Raw genomic sequence first — 20,581 nt, forward strand, 5'->3', positions numbered from 1 at the left:
TCACCATCAAAGCTGACATATGTATTCGCTTCCTACTCAAAGCATCGGCTACAACATTTGCCTTCCCTGGATGGTACTGTAACTCAAAATCAAAATCCTTCAAGTACTCCATCCACCTTCTCTGCCTCATGTTCAACTCCTTCTGATCGAAGAGATACTTCAAACTCTTGTGATCACTAAAGATTTGAAAACGTGATCCGTAAAGATAGTGCCTCCAAGTCCTCAGAGCAAAAACCACAGCCGCTAATTCGATGTCGTGCGTTGGATAGTTCCTTTCATGCACCTTCAACTGTCTCGATGCATAAGCTACTGGTCGCTTCTCCTGCATCAATACACAACCGAGCCCATGGTATGAGGCATCACAAAACACTTCAAAAACTTTAGAAGTATCAGGGACTGCTAATACTGGAGCACTTGTCAACCGTTTCTTCATCTCTTCAAAACTTGTTTCACACTTGTCGGTCCATAAGAAAGGTTGTTCTTTACGAGTCAACTGCGTCAAAGGACCCACTATCTTGGAGAAACCTTCGACGAACTTCCTGTAGTAACCAGCTAGGCCCACAAAACTTCTTACTTCTGACACCGTCTTTGGACGTTCCCACTTTAGCACTGCCTCCACCTTCGTTGGATCTACAGAAATTCCTTTGGCAGAAATCACGTGGCCAAGGAATTGTATTTCCTCCAACCAAAATTCACATTTAGATAATTTCCCAAACAATTGATGCTCCCTAAGAGTCTCCAACACAATCCTCAAATGTTCAGCATGTTCTTCACGATCCCTTGAATATATAAGAATGTCGTCTATGAACACAACAACAAATTTATCTAGCCACAGTCGAAATATTCGATTCATGTAATCCATGAATATAGCAGGAGCATTGGTCACTCCAAACGGCATCACCACATACTCGTAGTGACCGTAACGTGACCTGAAAGTCGTCTTCTAACTATCCTCTGATTTGACCAAGATCTGATGGTAACCAGACCTCAGGTCAATTTTTGAAAACACACCAGCTCCTCGCAACTGATCCAACAAGTCATCAATTCTTGGTAGTGGGTACTTGTTCTTAATCGTCAACTTATTCAGCTGTCGGTAGTCGATGCACAACCTTGAACTACCATCTTTCTTCTTTACTAACAAGACTGGAGCTCCCCATGGTGACACACTCGGCCTGATAAACCTCTTCTTCAGTAGTTCCTCAATTTGTCTCTTCAGCTCTGCTAGCTCTGTCGGAGCCATCCTATACGGAGCCATAGACACTGGTCCAGCTCCTGGTACCAAGTCTATAGAGAACTCCACTTCCCTGCTTGGTGGCAACCCTGGTACTTCATCTGGAAAGACATCCTATACGGAGTCAATTTTGATCCATAGAAGAAAAATGAAAATCGATTCAGTGCTTACCGCGAACTATGAGAAACAAAATGAGGCAGTGAAAACCCTTTGATGGGAGCACTTTGCGCATTTTCTATTCAATCCGAAAGAGCCTTAATAGTGCCAAAGCCGAAAGCTCGTAGGCACTGCAAGCAAGCCTTTTAAACAGTAAAATTGGGTTAGACTTAGATCTGCTTAAAGGAAAACTCCAGTTTTAGTTTCATCATGTTTTAGAGAGGCGTTTTAACTTTTGCAAATAGGAAAAATAAAATAAACAAGTATCCTCAAAAGTTTACCTTTTTCTTTTTTTTACAAATAAGGACTTTAAATTTTAGTTAATTAATGTTGAATGAAACCTTATCACATTTGTAAATGTATACCTATAACTTTAATTTTAGTCCAAGATCCTTAAACACTATCATTTTTATAAATAAGCAATTTAAATTTTTACTTTTATTTCAATTCATTCTAAAAACGTAACAATATTTATAAACAGTTTTTTTGAAAAAGTTTGAATTAAATTTCTTATATCAAATGTCAATGTTTTTTCAATTTTGTTCTTCTTCTTACTATGACTTGTTTTTTATGTATTAAAATACAATAAAAAAATAAGAATTTAGAAATAAAGAAAACAACAATCAAATGACCCATTTGCTTTTTAAGATATTTTATTTGACAAGACGTTTAAATTGTTTATGTAAAACTATTTTACTTTTCACAATTTCAGTTTATAATTTTAAAGAATAAGATTAAGAATCTGCATGTCCTAAACCAACAGAAGTATTAGAACCATTTAAATTTTATTAAAAAATCTTGAATTTATTTTAATTCAGATAAGTAACTATTAATTCAGATAAGTATTTAAATTTTTTGGTTTATATACACGCTTTAGCCCTATAAGAGCAATTGTAATTTTATATTATCAATTATTTTCTTAATTTTAATACCACTCCGTAACGAGATTCATGCCCATGCACTAACATAGAAGCGGTGAACTAATTTCATACGGAAAAATAAGTAACGCATAAAAGGCTTACGTTGCAAAGTTACGTTAGAATGGTGTCTTGAACAATGATTGAGTAAAACCGTCATGGGTTTGTGGTGGTCAAAGAATGATTGAATAAGGGTAAAATGGAATTTATAGTTTTATAACGGTGCAGGAAAAAAAAAAGTGTTGGAAGCAGCAGTCAATCCCATACCATAACAATAACAATAACGTGTAATCTATGGGATCTAAAATTCCATATTCCTTGGGGGATAGCATCCAATATTCACTCCCAGTGACTATGAACTATGAATCCTGCAAGTTGGCCTTAGCCTGTTGTAGCTTCAACAATTTGGCCACCAATCTCATTTAGACAGAAGCACACAACAATATTTTGTAATTGCTAAGTTAGTAAGGAAATTCTAGTTTGATGATGAACTGCTGACACAGTGGTTTGGCTGCACCATTGGATAGATGTAAAAGGATTCAATAACGGTAACGATGCACAGTAAATCTTGGTGGCATAACTAAATTCTGTAATACTCAAGACTTCCAAAAGATCAGAAATTCAGACTTCAAAACTTCAATATACAACCACTTTCATCATAGAATCTGAAGAAGTAATAATTAGATCGGGAAAAGTATAACTGTTCAAATTCTTAGAAAGTCCTCTGACTCAAAACCATCATGTCTCGCAAAGAGCAAGTTATTGCTTCCTTCCTCTTCCTTTCTTGCTTGGTTGAGCATCCATTTGCTCTTTTCCAGTGACTTCTGATAGATCAACTGCAGAATTACAAGTGATGGAGAATGTAGAAAGAAATCTCAGCACCAGACAAGAAAGAATATCCAAAACACAATCAATGTAAACCATAAAGGAATATTGCACTGAGTGGTTTCGTATTCTCAAAAGAATCTGTCTTTGACCAGTTTTATAGATAACACGAATGTTGCACAGAAGTCTTTTTAGTTAAAGCATCATCACATTAACAGCTTAGAGTAAGACATACCATCAGGACCACGGGCCATCAAAGCAAAGAACATATTGTTCAGTTTTTCCATCTTCTTAGCCTCCTGTGCTTGGTCTGTCTTGTACTTTAGACACTGTAAAAAGTACAACAATTGACAATTAGAAATTAAGATTACGAGGCTAATAATGTAAGAGGCAGTCAATCATAAAACAATGGAAAATGATGCTAATTGCTAGGAATATAATTATTACAAATCATTGAATAACAGATTTTGTTCTGCTAATTAAAATGAGAGCTCATACGCGGCTAAATTAAATTTTCACCACCAACAATCATGAGAATTTTATTAGTATATTATTTTCTTTGTCAGAATAATTATAATGTTAGAGTCATTATTAAGTCTAAGAAGGGAGTAGTGTGTTGGGAGCTGCTTCCTGTTGTACCTAGTTATGTCCCTAGGTATCTAGTAAACTTTTTTGATCTTTCATCTTCCCATTATATCAGATTTCTATCATTATAAATAGAAGATGATTAGAGGGGTCTTTCAAGCCCTCAAAAATATATTTCCTCTCTGTTTTAATCTTAAGCTTCTTTTATGCATATTATATTCTTCTTTAGAGAATCTGATAGAATAATTTTATTGGCAGAGTTATATACCACCCGAATTAAAAGGGCAACCCAACTGAAACATTAACGGGTAACTTCACGTGTATTGCCGTAGTTAAAGAAGTATGGAGTTACTTAAGATTAAAAACAGAGAAAACACTTTTGGAGGGCTTAAAGGACCCTCTTATGGTCTTCTATTTATAACAATAAAGAGCTGATACACTAGGGAGATGAAAAAATCAAAGGACTGTACTTGACTGCTAGGAACAGAACTAGGTATAGTTGGAAGAGACTTCCCAACACACTACTCCCTACTTTAGACTTAGTGATTACACTAGCATACACAGATTTAATTATTATTCCAACAAAATTGATATTATATAATCAACATAATCTAGATTATATATGTATTATTAGGAATGTTTTTATTTATTTCCATATCACATATTTATTTTCAGAGGATATCAAATTTCATCTATTCATTGCATTCATTCCTTTTTCTAGATAGATATAATTGAAACACCCACGTTGCTTCATAAACACGGTCTTAGCTCAATGTTTCTTTCTTTTCTAAAGTTTATCATAAGATCTTGTTTTTCGGAAATGTGTCCGGTAGACCCATTTGTCTTTGAAGGATTTTTATTTTTTTGCAAACCTTTCACAGGTTCCCTTTCACTATTTAGGCACAGCTTCCAATGAGTTTTTGACAACCACCACTCTTTCCAGCAAATATAGGGTTGTGATCGCATCGTGCCAATTCATCCACAAACATCATCCAAAATGCAAACCATGTTATGTCATCGCATTGGACATACAATTGATAGGTATTTGAAGCTAAATGGGAAAACCCCTCAATCACACAATATTGCCCAACCATATATTGTTAAGTCACCTGTTGCTCCTACCTTATTGGTTGATTTATCTACACCAATGTTTAAACACTTTATGGTATGCAACATGCCAATCCTCCAGTAACACTGCTTTGGTGGCACACACCGTAATTCATTCACTGGTCTCTCTCAATCTCCCTCCCTTGGTCCTTGAGTCATTGACTCCAGTGCAATTGATCATGTATCTAGTAATCCTTCTCTTTTCTCTTCCTTTACTACCGTTGTCAATTTTCCTTTTATAACTGCAATTAATGGTTCACAAACACAAGCTTGTAGCATAAGTACTACATAACCCTTCTCATACCTTACAGTTGACTTTGTTGTTTTTATACCCGTAATTGATCTCCTAATTTACTTTCTATTACCCATTTAACCAATTCCCATGATATTATCCTGAACTTTATTAAAAATAATGTTACCTTGAAGGATCGGATATCAAACCAGACAATTGATGCTAGATTTGAGTCACATGGCTTTTACTACCTCTCTCCATCACCACGGCTATGTGCTTCGGTGATCTATCAATGATGATTCATTAAAAATTAAGACATCCCAGGTTGACAAAATTGCAAAAGGCAATGTCTGTCTTCTTTGAAATGTGAATCATAATTAAGTAAACATGTTCCTCGATCTTTTCTTGACTGTCTTAATAAACAAGTTGTCTCTTTTTCCTTTAATTCACTCTGATATTTGGCATCCTTCCCATACTATTACCCCTTTTTATTTTAAATATTGTTACCTTTATTGATGGTTATTCTACATGTACTTGGATTTTATGGTTATTCTAGATATATCTAGACATGGTTATTGAATGATCGAAAGTGTTTTCTATGTTTCAAACTTATATTTATGAAATCAAAAACACAATATTATATATGCATAACTTTTTTTCGTGGTGGCAATGCTCATGTGAATATTTGTCGAGCCAATTTCAATAAGTTATCAAATAATATCATTCACCAGACTTCGTGTAATCATAATCCTCAACAAAAAGGAGAAGCCAAAAACAAAAACATATATTTTATTCATACTATTTGGGTACTTCTTCATAGTCATCTTCACCAATTTTGGGGACATGTTATCCTTAGAACATGCTATCTCATTAATTGGATGTCATCATCTTTCCTTAAGAATTGGGTAGCCCGCTGTGTCCTTTTTTCCTTGTTGCCCTCTGTACAATCTTTATTGTACAAAACATCACACTTGGTTGAGATAAATTTTTCCTTGGTTATTTAAATGTGTCTTCATGGGATATAATCCTTGTCAAAAATGGTATCGACTTTTCTCTTCTGATCTTCATAGGTATAGTGGAGGACATGCCTAATCCTTCCCCATCAACCTTTCCTGCACTAGATCCGGTCTCCTCTAAAAATGATCGGCCTATTTTTGTTCAGAAGGTATACATTCTATCATTAACCCTCGTCCACACCATACAAACCTTAGTTATCATCAATTTTCCACCATACACTATGCTTGTATATCCACATTATCTTCTATTAATTTTCCTAAGTCACACGGTGAAACTCTATCCCATCCAGGGTGGAGACAACCAATGATTGAGGGAGAAGTGTGCATTTCAAAGTAGTGGTACTTAGGTGTTGGTTCCTCTTCCAGCTAGAAAATCAATTGTTTGGTGATAATGGTTGTATACTCTTAAAACAAGACAAGATGGAACCATTGGTCGCTATAAAATTGGACTGGTTGCCAAAAGCTACACACAAATCTATGGCCAAGATTATATTGACACCTCCCCTCCTATTACTAAAATGACATCTATTTGACTTCTCTTTTCCATTACAGCCATTCACCATTAGACAATTTCAGCTTGACGTCAAAAATGCCTTTATTGTGTAAAAAACGTGGAATTTGAGAGCTTTTAAGTTTGTGTGGATCCTTTTTGAGAGCCAACTTTTGGAACCGTGTTAAGTTTCTTTTTCATTTTGGGCTCTTGTAAACCTAAGCCCATAAAACCCACTAGCAACAGAGAAAAACACCTTCATTGACCTGACATCACCACATCCTTTTCAAACTCTATTGCAACATGTGTCATCTCGTACCAGGCCCCCAAAATGCATTGCATGAACCACTGCAACCAGAGCTCTTTATTGTGTGCTTGAGGTTGCAGACTCTCTGTTTGGTTTCTCTACTTCTGCTGCTCGGCTTGGTTGGTCCATTGATTCTCTACTGTGGAAGAAATAAGGATCTCTAGAGCAATTATGATTTCAATTTGGATGATCTATTTTAGAGGTCTAGTCTAAGAGTTCAAATGTTGTGTTTTGCTACTTGGCACTACTACAGTCATTTTTATGCTGCTTTGTTATTTATGACTTGTGAAATGAGCTTTGTGTGGGGTTTAGCCACTGACTTTCATATGCTTATTAGTATGTGATTATAAATTTAACCTTAATTAAATGTTACATGGGTTTTTCTCCCTTATATTACATGCATTTGTACGAATTTTATATATCTTATAGAACCTTATGCATCATGTTGTGGTTCCATGGTTTACGATTTTGTATCCCCTTTCCAAGTCTCAATACAATCCCAAGTTGAATTCCTTGGTGTATTGCTAACATTTCTCTAAAATTATATAATGCCAGAGGAGAACAAAACATTCAACAAAACATTAACTTAATGTCCAATTAGGCCATTGATCAGCCTTAAACTCATATTTCATTCCAAATTATTTGGAAACACAATCAGGCAATGTTCATGACATTGATGCACGCCAAAAAACAAAAGAACTAATTTAGACTTTAAGCAAAACAGAATGAGGTGTTTATAGTCCTAGAAGAAGAGTAGTCCATTTATCCTCTATCCAAACCAAATACCTTATAAAGTGAGATACTAATATAATCAGATAGTAAATAATCACTAGATTACAAACCTCAACTTTCAAATCACATCAACAACAAAATAAATAGTAGAGTAAATTGCACTAACCACCTCTTAAAAATACAAAAAACATTCCTGAATTTTTCCATCCCTGCACACCTCCCTTAATTGTTTAAAAAACATTATACTAACATTCTTTATACATTACAGTAACCACCCTAATTGTTTGAAAGCATTACACCGTCTACCCCTATAAGGTAGATGTTAATAAGCAGAAGGTGCTTGTGTAATTTCACATAACCTTAGGACTGATTAGTGTAATTTATTCTACAAGCACCTCCACCTTTTTAACATTTACAGTAACTTTAGAAGGAGAACAGAACACAAAACAAGAGGAAAGAGAGGATCCAGTAGGTTAGAGTAGAGAGGGAGAATTACAAGGGAAAAGAGGAACAAACAAAGGCAGAGAGAGGGATCATGTATTAGGAAAGGGTCGTGCAGCAATTAGGGTATTTTGATCAAAATGGGTGATACGACCTTGGAGTAACAATCCAAAGTAATTCACCCATGGAACCAATTCAGCATGGCACACAACTCATTAGGGAGCAAAGAAAATAATTGGATCATGCCATTCATTAAGTTGGCAGAAAAAATAGACAACCATGAACTGCAAGATTGCCAAACTCTCTAGTTAACTAATAAACTGTTATGTAATTTTGGATGGAGGAAACAAGTTAACTCTATCTCTCAGCAGATAAACTTGGCTGAACACTTTAAACCCATTAACACATTTTGTATAGAAGAATCAAATTATGATTTCATGTTAATCCACATTTACAATCTCAAACATGCACAAAAGACTGGCATTTAAAAATTAAAATACATTGAATATATATTTGTTTTGTTCTAGAAAAACAAACTGATACCTGCCGGTTATCAGTGACCCTAAGTACCAACTTGCCATCACAATGCCTGTACTTCATGACATACCGTGTCTGCTCCAAATACAATTGAAGAAATTTCATTTTCAGTACGTTTTAATAGAACAAGAAGGACAAGTTGGATAACTTGGACAATCAAGAAACTGAATTATAAAAAATCAATTGAGTATTGCCCAAGTGAATATGAAAACAGAGCAAATATTCCAATTAAAGGCTTTTGTAACAGTAAAATAAAACAAAAGTCTCAATGAAGTTTGTCAGGGTTATGTTACTTTAAGAAACGAGAAAACGTTGAAGGTATAGAATTACAGAGTCAGGATCAGCACGAAACAACTGAATGGATTGCTCCACAAATTTGTCCCACTCAGTTATGTAAACCATCGCACCAGACAGATACTTCGAAACAATTTTCTGCCAATTGTCAAGCTCTGGTCAACTAAGTTCACCTGCATATCAATGAGAAAAAAATGAAAATATAAAAAACCAGTGTCACTAAATTGATAACAAAGTGTACATATGATGAAAAATTAGGATCTAAAGTCAGCAACTAAATTTCATTATGTCAACAAAACTAAAAAAACAACAAATTCAAATGCATAGTCTCACACCTCCCGAAATTTCACACAAATATTATCAACCGAATGAACCAATCCACATTCTCTGGTAAAAATAGAAACTCACGTTTATAATGAAATAAAAAACTTGTCAGAAAAAACAAATTAGATTTATATTGAAGATATCTCATTCTTATCGATCCTCGATTTGTCTACAACCCTACTTTCTTAGTAAATTATGCAAAGAACAATGCAAGTTACCCTATTAAAAGAGAGGAACATGACAAGAGAAGCCATTCAAGAAGTACCAAGTTCCTTCAGGGATCCAAAACCCACCAATGCCACATTGCATGCCATTTAAGCCTACACTTTGAAAACACACACACACTCACAAGTGACTAGCTAAAAATACAAAACCCACTGTTAAACTGATTTTTGTCACCTAAAATCAGAACCAACAAAGTTTTTCCACTAATGTAGGGGTCAACCTAGGTATCAATCCAAGGACTCAGTACAATTAAAGTTAACTCTTGTATTTTATTTATTTACTACCTATTAACTAATGCAAGGTGGGGAAATAAAAATGAAAGAATGAAATTTATAAAGGAAAAGAGAATTTAAAATCTGTAAACTGTTTAAAAGAAAAAAATGAAATTAATCAAAAGAGAAAATGTCAAAACTAAACTATTCTAAATGAACAACATCCTATATGAAAAGCTATTTAACTGTCACTCATTAAATTGGATCTATTACTATTTACACACAACTGAAACAAAACTTAAGACTGTGTATCATGATCAAAGAATAAAATCTGAAATTGAAAATACAGAAAAATCTAAACTAAAACTATTTTAATTTCCAATCCACAGTAACATAAAAAAATGAAATTAACATGGAAAAGAATTTCTAATCTATGAGAAAGAGTTCCAATTTAAAAAAAATAGAAAACAAGTAACTAGACCTACAGGTTGCAGATAGAATGCTCAAACTAAAATGAAGAACAATTTAACAAGTAACACCTAACTAAGGAGCAGAACAAACTCATTGGTTAAAACCATGAATCAGAAACCTAAAAGCAAAGATTAGTGCAGAATAGTATTCACTTGCAACTCAGGAAGACATCCTGTAAAATCATACCCTCTTGTATACTCTCTGTACCAAACCATAGCAATTGTGAGTCTGATGCAAGCTTTTATTCAATATCAAATGCACAGTCTAGTCTAAATGCACTTAAAACATACAATCTAATTCTAAAAACCTATAAATTTTCAATGAAAACAAACTGCCAGAAACAACTTATCGTGAACAGCAAATGAAATCAAGTAATAAAACCTAAACTATTATCAACCAATCAAAAGAATCCATCCATAAAAGGAATCAGAATTGCATTAAACATTAAACATTGAAGATAAAAGTACATGATACCAGAAATCACCGAAAATCACGGCCTGTCACCCTCGCAACTCAGTGAAATCTAGAATCGAAGAAAAGCGCGATAAACCATGAAAGCGATAAACCTATCACGCAGTGTCTGTCACCCGCCGCTCTCTACTCTATGAAACTAAAGAATTGTCTCTCGCTCTCACTCTCGTGATCTCCAAGTCTCGTGAGTGAAGTCTGTCACCCTTCACACACTCGTTCGTGGAGTCTGTCACCCTCCGCGATTCACTCCCTAGAGCTAAGAATGGCGCCTGTCACCCACCACCCGTGTCTATTTACATAAAGGAAACCCCGGGTCTAAAGAAAAGAGAAAATGAAAAAAAGGAAAAGAGGAAACTTGCTTGTGATGCTTTATTCTTCTCTTCATCATCGGACGGCTACCGTTTATCTGTTTCCTTGCTTTGCTCTGACCGTCGATCCTATCCACGTGGCAGCTCCGGTCAGCTCTTCTTCTCCACCGGTCAGTGACGTTTGAAGCACTGGCTAAATGGCTTGAACATTGGGAGCTTTCCTCTCTCACCTTTACCTTTGCCCTAGCTTTGGGTTCTTTCTTCAAATGAAAACGAGGGGAAGAGACCCCAAGGCAGCTGCTGCTTGTGCAATCAACCCGGTCTATGCCAGCAGCGCCAATTCAGTGCATTCCAGCAGCGGTGCAGAAAGCTTCCTCGCGGCCCAGCTTAAGACGGCCCAATTCAGTGGCATCAGCACCAACTTCAAGCGTGGCAGCAGTGGCCCAAATGTTAATCAGCTTCGATTCAAACAGCCCAAAGAGTCCAGGAGCACCACTGCACAAAGAATATTAATCCAAAATTAAAGAAAAAAGAGAAAATCAAATAAAAAAAAAAAGAATTTTTATCAAAAGATTTTCTAAAAACAATTTTAATTTTCTAATTATTTAAAAATTCTACAAAATACACCTAAAAATCTATTTTTAACTAAAATTATACAAAACTAAAGAATTTAAAGAAAAACCTAAATCTAGCCTAATTCTAAACAAGTAAAGACTAAAATAGACTAACATAGACTCCTAAACTCCTAAAAGAATGCAAATTTAAGGAGTTATCACCCACTTAATGACATACCGCGTCTGCTCCAAATACAATTGAAGAAATTTTATTTTCAGTACGTTTTAATAGAACAAGAAGAACAAGTTGGATAACTTGGACAATCAAGAAACTAAATTATAAAAAATCAATTGAGTATTGCACAACTGAATATGAAAACAGAGCAAATATACCCATTAAAGGCTTTTATAACAGTAAAATAAAACAAAAGTCTGAATGAAGTTTGTCAGGCTTCTGTTACTTTAAGAAACGAGAAAACGTTGAAAGTATAGAATTACAGAATCAGGATCAACACGGAACAACTGAATGGATTGCTCCACAAATTTTTCCCACTCAGTTATGTAAACCATCGCACCAGACAGAGACTTCGAAACAATTTTTTGCCAATTGTCAAGCTCTGGTCAACTAAGTTTACCTGCGTGTCAATGAGAAAAAAATGAAAATATAAAAAACCAGTGTCACTAAATTGATAACAAAGTGTACATATGATGAAAAATTAGGATCTATAGTGAGCAATTAAATTTCTTTATCAACAAAACTAAAAAAACAACAAATTCAAATGCATAGTCTCACACCTCCAAAAATTTCACACGAATATTATCAGTCGAATGAACCAACCCACATTCTCCGTCAAAAAGAAACTCACGTTTATAATAAAATAAAAAAACTTGTCAAAAAAAAAACAAATTAAATTTATATTGAAGGAATATCTCATTCTTATCAATCTTTGATTTGTCTACAACCCTACTTTCTTAGTAAATTATGCAAACAACAATGCAAGTTACCCAATTAAAAGAGAGGAACATCACAAGAGAAGTCATTCAAGAAGTACCAGGTTCGTTGCTTTACTCTGACCGTCGATCCTATCCACGTGGCAGCTCCGGTCAGTTCTTCTTCTCCACCGGTCAGTGACGTTTGGAGCACTGGGTAAATGGCTTGAACATTGGGAGCTTTCCTCTCTCACCTTTAGCATTGCCCTAGCTTTGGGTTCTTTCTTCAAATGAAAACGAGGGGAAGAGACCCCAAGGCAGCTGCTGCTTGTGCAATCAACCCGGTCTATGCCAGCAGCGCCAATTCAGTGCATTCCAGCATCGGTGCAGAAAGCTTCCTCGCAGCCCAGCTTAAGACGGCCCAATTCAGTGGCATCAGTACCAACTTCAAGCGTGGTGGCAGCAGTGGTCCAAATGTTAATCAGCTTCAATTCAAACAGCCCAAAGAGTCCGGAGCACTGGACAAAGAGTATTAATCCAAAATTAAAGAAAAAAGAGAAAATCAAATAAAAGAAAAGAGTACTAATTTTTATGAAAAGATTTTCTAAAAACAATTTTAATTTCTGTTCTTCCAAATTTTGGAATTGGACCGAGCCCAATTTATTCCTCTGTTTCGCAAGATGGATTAAAGCCTATACTCTTTTCCTCCAAAAACATGGACCGGGCAAGAGCCCAAACTTCTTTTTGTAGGGTAAAACTTTGTCAAAAGCCAGAAAGAGGGAGATCTCCTCTCCTTCCCTTTTCGGAAGCCAGCAGCCAGGGGCAGTTTCAACCTTCGTCTCTTCTTCTCCAACACAAAAACAGAAACCCCCTCTTTCTCTTATTTTCTATCTCACTCGACAACCACGCACAAAACTCAAATCTCCCTTTCCCAGCCGAGACCGGCCACCGCGTCATCTCCGCGCACACTGCCACCTCCGCCAGACCGGCCACTGCGTGTCGCCGTCCAAGTCGTCGCCAACTCAGCCGCCCACCGTTGAGCCCATCGCCGGTCGTCGCTCCAAAATTCCTTTCTCCTCTTCGCGCGCGGGAAGTTCTCGCCTTGCACCCTGCAACCGCCACTACCCCCACCAAAGTCAGCCTCCGCGAGCCTCCGAGACCGTCAAGGGCCGCTCTGTCCGATCTCCTTGTCTGCCATAGCCGCCGCGCCCAGTCGCCACCTTTCGGACCACGAACCAGGGTCGTGCCGGCAATGGAACCCGCTGCCCTTGCTGGAGCCCGCTTCCTCACCGGCGCCGTCACTCTCCTTTTCTCATTCCCCCCATTTTTATTTATTGATTAGTTTGGTGTTTCGACTTCTGAGATTAAGAACGATGGTGTGTGTTGTGTCCGAAACAGTGGTAGCCCTTTTTTTTTTGGAATTAATCTGATGAATGTTGTAACATAGAAACATTGAAAGGAGTGGGCTAATCTGATAGGTTGTGTTACAGGCTGAGGATGACAAAATTTTGGTGCTTGGTGTTGAAGTCAATGAACACGAAGATGTTGAACTAATGATGCAGTTTGAAATGTCAATCACCCTTGTTTTAATGTGTTGGATATAGTAGAGGATAAAATGGCTTATTCCAAAGGACAAGCTTTGAGTGTATTGGCATGTGATCTGTGATTTAATCTGTTTACTTGATTTGATACAGGTGAAGGATGATCTTGCATAGCTGCGGCCGAAATTGTTACTCAGGTTGAGGGAGATCTTGTTAGATAGAAAAACTATTTCTGTTTCTGTTTTGCTTTGATGCTTTTATTTACGTGTTACCTGGGTGTTAAAGGATATTGAAAGACCGAACGTTAAATTGAGAATAAACCATAAAGACCGAACGTTCAACTAACATAAGAAAGTGACCGAACGCTATTTTGCTGAACACCACTTGAATTCTATTTCGACGAACGTCAAGAGATCATGCACTACTAGGACGAACGCTAAAACCGAATCACCATACTGGATTGAATACTATTGGGCCGAACATTGTGAGATCAAAACAAACTAGGCCGGACGCTCAAAACCGAACGCCATATTTGACTCAACACCATTAGACCAAAACCGAACGCTCGCTACCTGAGAGGCTGAACGATCGAACGACGTAACGTTTGAGGCTAAAAATTGCCGAATCGTCAATGAGACTAAATGGTCGAACGTCAGAGGACGAACGGCCGATCAGTTGGAACGCTTAACGCTGAAAATTGCCGAACGTCAATGAGACCAAATGGCCGAACGTCTGAGGACGAGTGACCGAACGTCTTTGGGGTCGAATGGTTTGAGGCCGAGCGGTTGCAGGCAGGTGGAAGGAGCTGAACATAAAAAAAAATGGAGAAGATAAACGCATGATAAAGGACGAACGGTCTCGAACAGAGGACGAACGGTCGCTCAGTGCAGAGGACGAACGGTTGAATGCAGGTGGAAGGAGCTGAACATCAAAAGAAAATGGAGAAGATAAACGCATGATAAAGGACGAACGGCCGAACGTTTGTGTTATTATTCAATAAGGAACGAACGTTCGCAGGCAGGGGAAAGAAACGATCGTCAAAAAGAGACGAACGAACGGTCGCTCAGTGTAGAGAAGCCGAACGGTTGAGGCTGAGAATTGCTGAACGTCCTAGAGGTATGAATTGACGAACGGTCGAAAAAGGCAAAAACGAACGGTTGCACAGAGCAAAGGACGAACGGTCTTGCAGGGCGGAGGACGAACGGCACGGTCGTACAGCTACCGAACGCTTTTTTTATTATTATTATTTTTTTATATATATTTTTTTATTTTATTTTTTATTTTTTTATTTTACACTCCTGATGAAAATAAAATAAATCTATTAGCCAATCCGGACGAAATTGGGTGTTGACAATTTATATTGAAGGAATATCTTATTCTTATCAATCTTTGATTTGTCTACAACCCTACTTTCTTAGTAAATTATGCAAACAACAATGCAAGTTACCCTATTAAAAGAGAGGAACATCACAAGAGAATCCATTCAAGAAGTACCAGGTTCGTTGCTTTACTCTGACCGTCGATCCTATCCACGTGGCAGCTTCGGTCAGCTCTTCTTCTCCACCGGTCAGTGACGTTTGGAGCACTGGGTAAATGGCTTGAACATTGGGAGCTTTCCTCTCTCACCTTTAGCATTGCCCTAGCTTTGGGTTCTTTCTTCAAATGAAAACGAGGGGAAGAGACCCATAAGGCAGCTGCTGCTTGTGCGCACCGTTTCACTAAAGTTGCAGACCCAACTTGTGCAATCAGCCCAGTCTATGACAGCAGCGCCAATTTAGTGCATTCCAGCAGCGGTGCAGAAAGCTTCCTCGCGGCCCAGCTTAAGACGGCCCAATTCAGTGGCATCAGCACCAACTTCAAGCGTGGCAGCAGTGGCCCAAATGTTAATCAGCTTCAATTCAAACAGCCCAAAGAGTCTAGGAGCACCACTGCACAAAGAGTATTAATCCAAAATTAAAGAAAGAAAAGAAAATCAAATAAAAGAAAAGAATATTTATCAAAAGATTTTCTAAAAAAATATTAATTTCCTAATTATTTAAAAATTCTACAAAATACACCTAAAAACCTATTTTTAACTAAAATTATACAAAACTAAAGAATTTAAAGAAAAACCTAAATCTAGCCTAATTCTAAACAAGTAAAGACTAAAATAGACTAACATAGACTCCTAAACACCTAAAAGAATGCAAATTTAAGGAGTTATCACCCACTTAATTGCATAAAGTAAATATTCACAAAGTGGGGACCTACCACTATCAATAACAGCATGTCATGAAATCCTTCTAACATGACTCTCATTCATTCAACAAGGACGTGGCAATAACAATTTAAGAATCAATCGAAATCAAATGATCCATGAAAAGTAAAAGACGTTATCAATTCGAGTCAATTTTGATCCATAGCAAAACAATCAAAATCGATTCAGTGCTTACCTACGAACTACGAGAAACAAAATGAGGCAGTGAAAACCTTTCGATGGAACACTTTGCGTAGTGCCAAAGCCGAAAGCTCGTAGGCACTGCAAGTAAGCCTTTTATACAGTAAAATTGGGTTAGACTTAGATATGCTTAAATGAAAAACCCAATTTCTGTTTCGTTATGTTTTAGAGAGGCGTTTTAACTTCTACATATGATTCTATAACTCTATCATGCCTTAACGAGTTTGACCATGCTTAAAATAGATGTTGAGCAAAACAGGTAGAATTGTAAAAAACGTGGAATTTCAGAGCTTTTAAGTTTGTGTGGATCTTGTTTAAGAGCCAACTTTTGGAACCGCGTTAAGTTTCTTTTTCATTTTGGGCTCTTGTAAACCTATGCCCATAAAACCCACTATCAACAGAGAAAAACACCTGCAATGACCTGACATCACTACATCCTTTTCAAACTCTATTGCAACATGTGTCATCTCTTACCAGGCCCCCAAAATGCATTGCATGAACCACTGCAACCAGAGCTCTTTATTGTGTGTTTGAGGTTGCAGACTCTCTGTTTGGTTACTCTACTTCTGCTGCTCGGCTTGCTTGGTCCATTGATTCTCTACTATGGAAGAAATAAGGATCTCTAGAGCAATTATTATTTCAATTTGGATATCTATTTTAGAGGTCTAGTCTAAGAGTTCAAATGTTGTGTTTTGCTCTTGGAATAGTCACTTGGCACTACTACAGTCATTTTTATGCTGCTTTGTTATTTATGACTTGTGAAATGAGGTTTGTGTGGGATTTAGCCACTGATTTTCATATGCTTATTAGTCTGTGACCTTTGTTATGTCTACATGGAGCAACTTCCTGGATTTGTTGCTCATGAGAAGTCATTTATATGGTATGTAGTCTAGACATCTAGGATTATTTTCATCTGAGGGCTAAAATTTGTTTAAGATTTGGATTGTGTTAGGATATTTACCCTATTTATCATCATTATATTGTGTCAAGGGTTACCCTATTTATCATGATTATATTGTGTCTAGGGTTGCCCTATTTATCATGTACTCTTGTATAAATTTATTCTTATAAATAGAAGATTAAGAGAATGATTAATCAAGCCCTCTAGAATTATTTTACAGATTAATTCTCAAGTGATTGCTATCTTACAAAAGTGCTTTCATTGGCAATAATAGAATTTTATTTTAAATGGTCTTTCCCTATTCCTCTTAATGCTTCAGTTTAATATAATCTAGTAGGTTCAAGGATTCCTTGATACCACTTTCATTTAGGCCCCATCAAAGAACATGTTGAACTCCATAAAACAATGTTCTTTCCACTCTAATGAATCTCCTCACAATTTCATCAATATCCAAGCTATAATTGGATTGGTGGTCTCAATTACTTGAAGGTTTTGAATGGTTAGATATCTCAACCATGCCACCATTTGGACGAGTGCAGAGAATGCACAAGCCCTATACATGTTGAACTCAAGTCGACATAGATATAAAAGGGTGCATGGAAGGGACTAACTTCAGACCACCAGGCTTAAAAGGCATAAGAACCAATTCTCCTAAAAGCTTAAGCAACTAGATGTACACCTATAAATGGGTTTGTATCATTAAAAAATTAATGAGACTCGTCATTGAGAGTTGAGATCCCATTATTTTTACCCAATAGTAGAGTGTAATGGAAATAATTTGTTAGTGCATTGCATGGTATACAGAATCACATATGATTCTATAACTCTATCATGCCTTAACGAGTTTGACCATGCTTAGAATAGATGTTGAGAAAAACAGGTAGAATTGTAAAAAACGTGGAATTTCAAAGCTTTTAAGTTTGTGTGTGTAACATCCCAAAAATTCACCCTAAAAATTTAAAATTTATATTCAAAACTTAAATGTTGCAATAATACATAACATCCCGAACATAAACTAAAATCTATACATCAGTTTAAAGCTCAGACGCAACTGCAAAGATAACCTTGAATCCTTCTAATTCGATCTTCCATCTCTTCCTCCATTTGCACAGGATCACGAGACAATCCTTCAACTGCTCCCGTATAACATCACACATTATACGATCATCGCATTCACATGCACAAACAAGCAAAGTAAGGGTGAGCTAACCTGAAACACATCATTTATAAAACGTGCATAGTTATTTCAATACAAATATCATATAATAATTAAATCAGACATCCTCAAGCCAACGTACCACAATTCCTGTTGGACACTCATTCCATAGTACCTAATAATCAACCCAGTACACAATAAACTCTCATCCGGACGATACGTTGATGAACAAATCAACAGAAAGTGCCCCACTTGTAATTTCATTCTTAGTCCCCTCAATATGTCCACAATCAACCACAAATCAAGACATCCTACTACGGTACCCTCAACCTCAATACATACCCAGATATCATATCATTACTGAATCAAACGATAAAACATCGAACTTATATTACATCGGATACTGTTTACACGAACATTAAGATTGATCACTTAAGCTCGAAACTAAACATCAACCGCTATTATACCGATTACCATTAGGTCGAATACCAAAAGATCAAACGCTGATTAAGATCAAGTACTTAGACTTCACGTTAAAACAGTGTACTCTGCTAGAACAATTACTATTATTTCAAACACTATTCGAACGATTGCTCAAAGATCAAATCTCGCACACTACAGATTAAGTACCATTCAGACGAACACTTTATTGATCACTTTACTGGATTTAATTCTATCTGAGGGTAACCTCATCGAGACCGGATGTTCCCTACGTACAACCACTAAACATTTATGATCCCTACCTGAGACAATCATCATCCGACCCGAGCATTACCTATGAATGATCACTTCCTGAATCATGCATCATCACAACTAATCACTATTTATTAATCAATCGTTACCTCAACGACTATCAAGGCTGGTCACTCCCTATAAATGATTACAACCTCAGAGCAACATCACCAATAAAGATCATTCCCTATGAACCATCGCTACGAGACAGAACACTATAATAAAGAACGCTTGAGTCTGGGTTAAACGCCTAGAGTACTCTGCTGAACACCTCAGTACTGACCGAACGTAATCAAACTAAACCTCAGGTTACCAAATTAAGATCGGACGCTAGCTACCTCAGATCCACTAACATCAAGATCAACTGTTACCTAATAACACTCGCTACCTGGAAATAAATAACACCAAGACCGAACGTCACTAGTAAGAACGCTCGTTACTACCTATAGATCCAACAAGTTTACTTCCCGTCTCTCTCTCGAAGTATTCCAAATCCAACTTTATCTGCACTACCATCTCTCCTGTATCCGTACGACCATCACGGTTAGAAACCACAGCCACAACATGCAAGAATGAATAACCAGAATTATCACATTATAAACCCACTACATATACTATAATAATTCCCATGATAAATCGACTCACATGACACTGCATACTAGTCTTTCATAAACTGATGTCGTTTACTTGTAATTCGTCGTCATAACCTGCTCTCAATAACAGGCGACCCGAGCCGTCATCCATCGCGACTTCAGACCTATCTCCCCGACTCCTCAAGGACTAACGAGTAAAAACATCGATACTACGCGTAACGATGCACTATACTCAACACGAGCCGAAGTCAGTGGGCGAGACATTCACCTCCTCGCGCAGAAGAAGGTGACACTCGAATCTCCGTCTCACGCGTGAGACTAGCAAAAATGCTAAAAAGACCGACGAAGTTACAAGTAAATAACATAGTGTATGTACCACCTCCAACCGAATAAACGTGCTCAATCACGAAGTCATACATATTCTCAATAATATGTATAACTAGAATATACGTGCTCAATCACGAAGTCATACATATTCTCAATAATATGTATAACTAAACCAATATTGGATCAAGGAAAATAACCAACAATTCTCAATAATTGCTTCAAAATACTCCCACGGATTCATGCATTATTACCGAACGCTATTTCCAACTCTGATGCTGTCTGAACGAACGTCCTGAAATCAATCCTCATCAAAACCGAACGCTGCCGAGCTCCAAGGACGAATGCTCATAAAACCAAGGACGAACGTCCAAGATCCACACCGAACACTTAAAACCGAACGCTCCATTATATCCAAAAACCGAACGTTCACTTATACTCAAAAACCGAACGCTCGTTATACCCCAAAAGCCGAACGCTCATAATTATCACAACAAATCCAACATACCTCATACATTTACATACTTCCCAC

The 20,581-nt window shown here is 37.0% G+C and overlaps 1 protein-coding gene and 1 long non-coding RNA gene across 5 annotated transcripts in view; both read right to left on the reverse strand.

The window, feature by feature from the left end:
* Positions 1 to 2,861: 2,861 nt before the first annotated feature.
* LOC128196784 (signal recognition particle 9 kDa protein-like) lies at positions 2,862 to 11,338 on the reverse strand. 4 transcript variants are annotated; one of them, XM_052878415.1, is made up of 6 exons: positions 10,933 to 11,262; positions 10,587 to 10,842; positions 8,907 to 9,043; positions 8,583 to 8,651; positions 3,365 to 3,458; positions 2,862 to 3,140 (listed from the first exon to the last, which is right to left on the reverse strand). In XM_052878415.1, exons 3-6 carry the CDS (start codon positions 8,976 to 8,978, stop codon positions 3,064 to 3,066), a joined length of 312 nt encoding a protein of 103 aa, XP_052734375.1. In that variant the 5' UTR covers positions 8,979 to 9,043; positions 10,587 to 10,842; positions 10,933 to 11,262; the 3' UTR covers positions 2,862 to 3,063. The 4 variants fall into 4 exon arrangements, with proteins under 4 accessions (XP_052734375.1, XP_052734374.1, XP_052734373.1 ...); XM_052878414.1 differs by having other exon boundaries at positions 10,570 to 10,842; XM_052878413.1 differs by having other exon boundaries at positions 10,577 to 10,842; positions 10,933 to 11,259.
* Positions 11,339 to 15,815: 4,477 nt separating this feature from the next.
* Positions 15,816 to 20,581, reverse strand: part of LOC128196785 (uncharacterized) — a 55,496-nt gene continuing 50,730 nt past the window's right edge. The window contains exon 4 of the long non-coding RNA XR_008249162.1: positions 15,816 to 15,834. This is a non-coding gene — a long non-coding RNA (uncharacterized LOC128196785). The remainder of the gene's footprint in view (positions 15,835 to 20,581) is intronic.

The sequence above is a fragment of the Vigna angularis genome, chromosome 5 (assembly GCF_016808095.1).
Source record: "Vigna angularis cultivar LongXiaoDou No.4 chromosome 5, ASM1680809v1, whole genome shotgun sequence".
Classification (NCBI taxonomy): domain Eukaryota; kingdom Viridiplantae; phylum Streptophyta; class Magnoliopsida; order Fabales; family Fabaceae; genus Vigna; species Vigna angularis.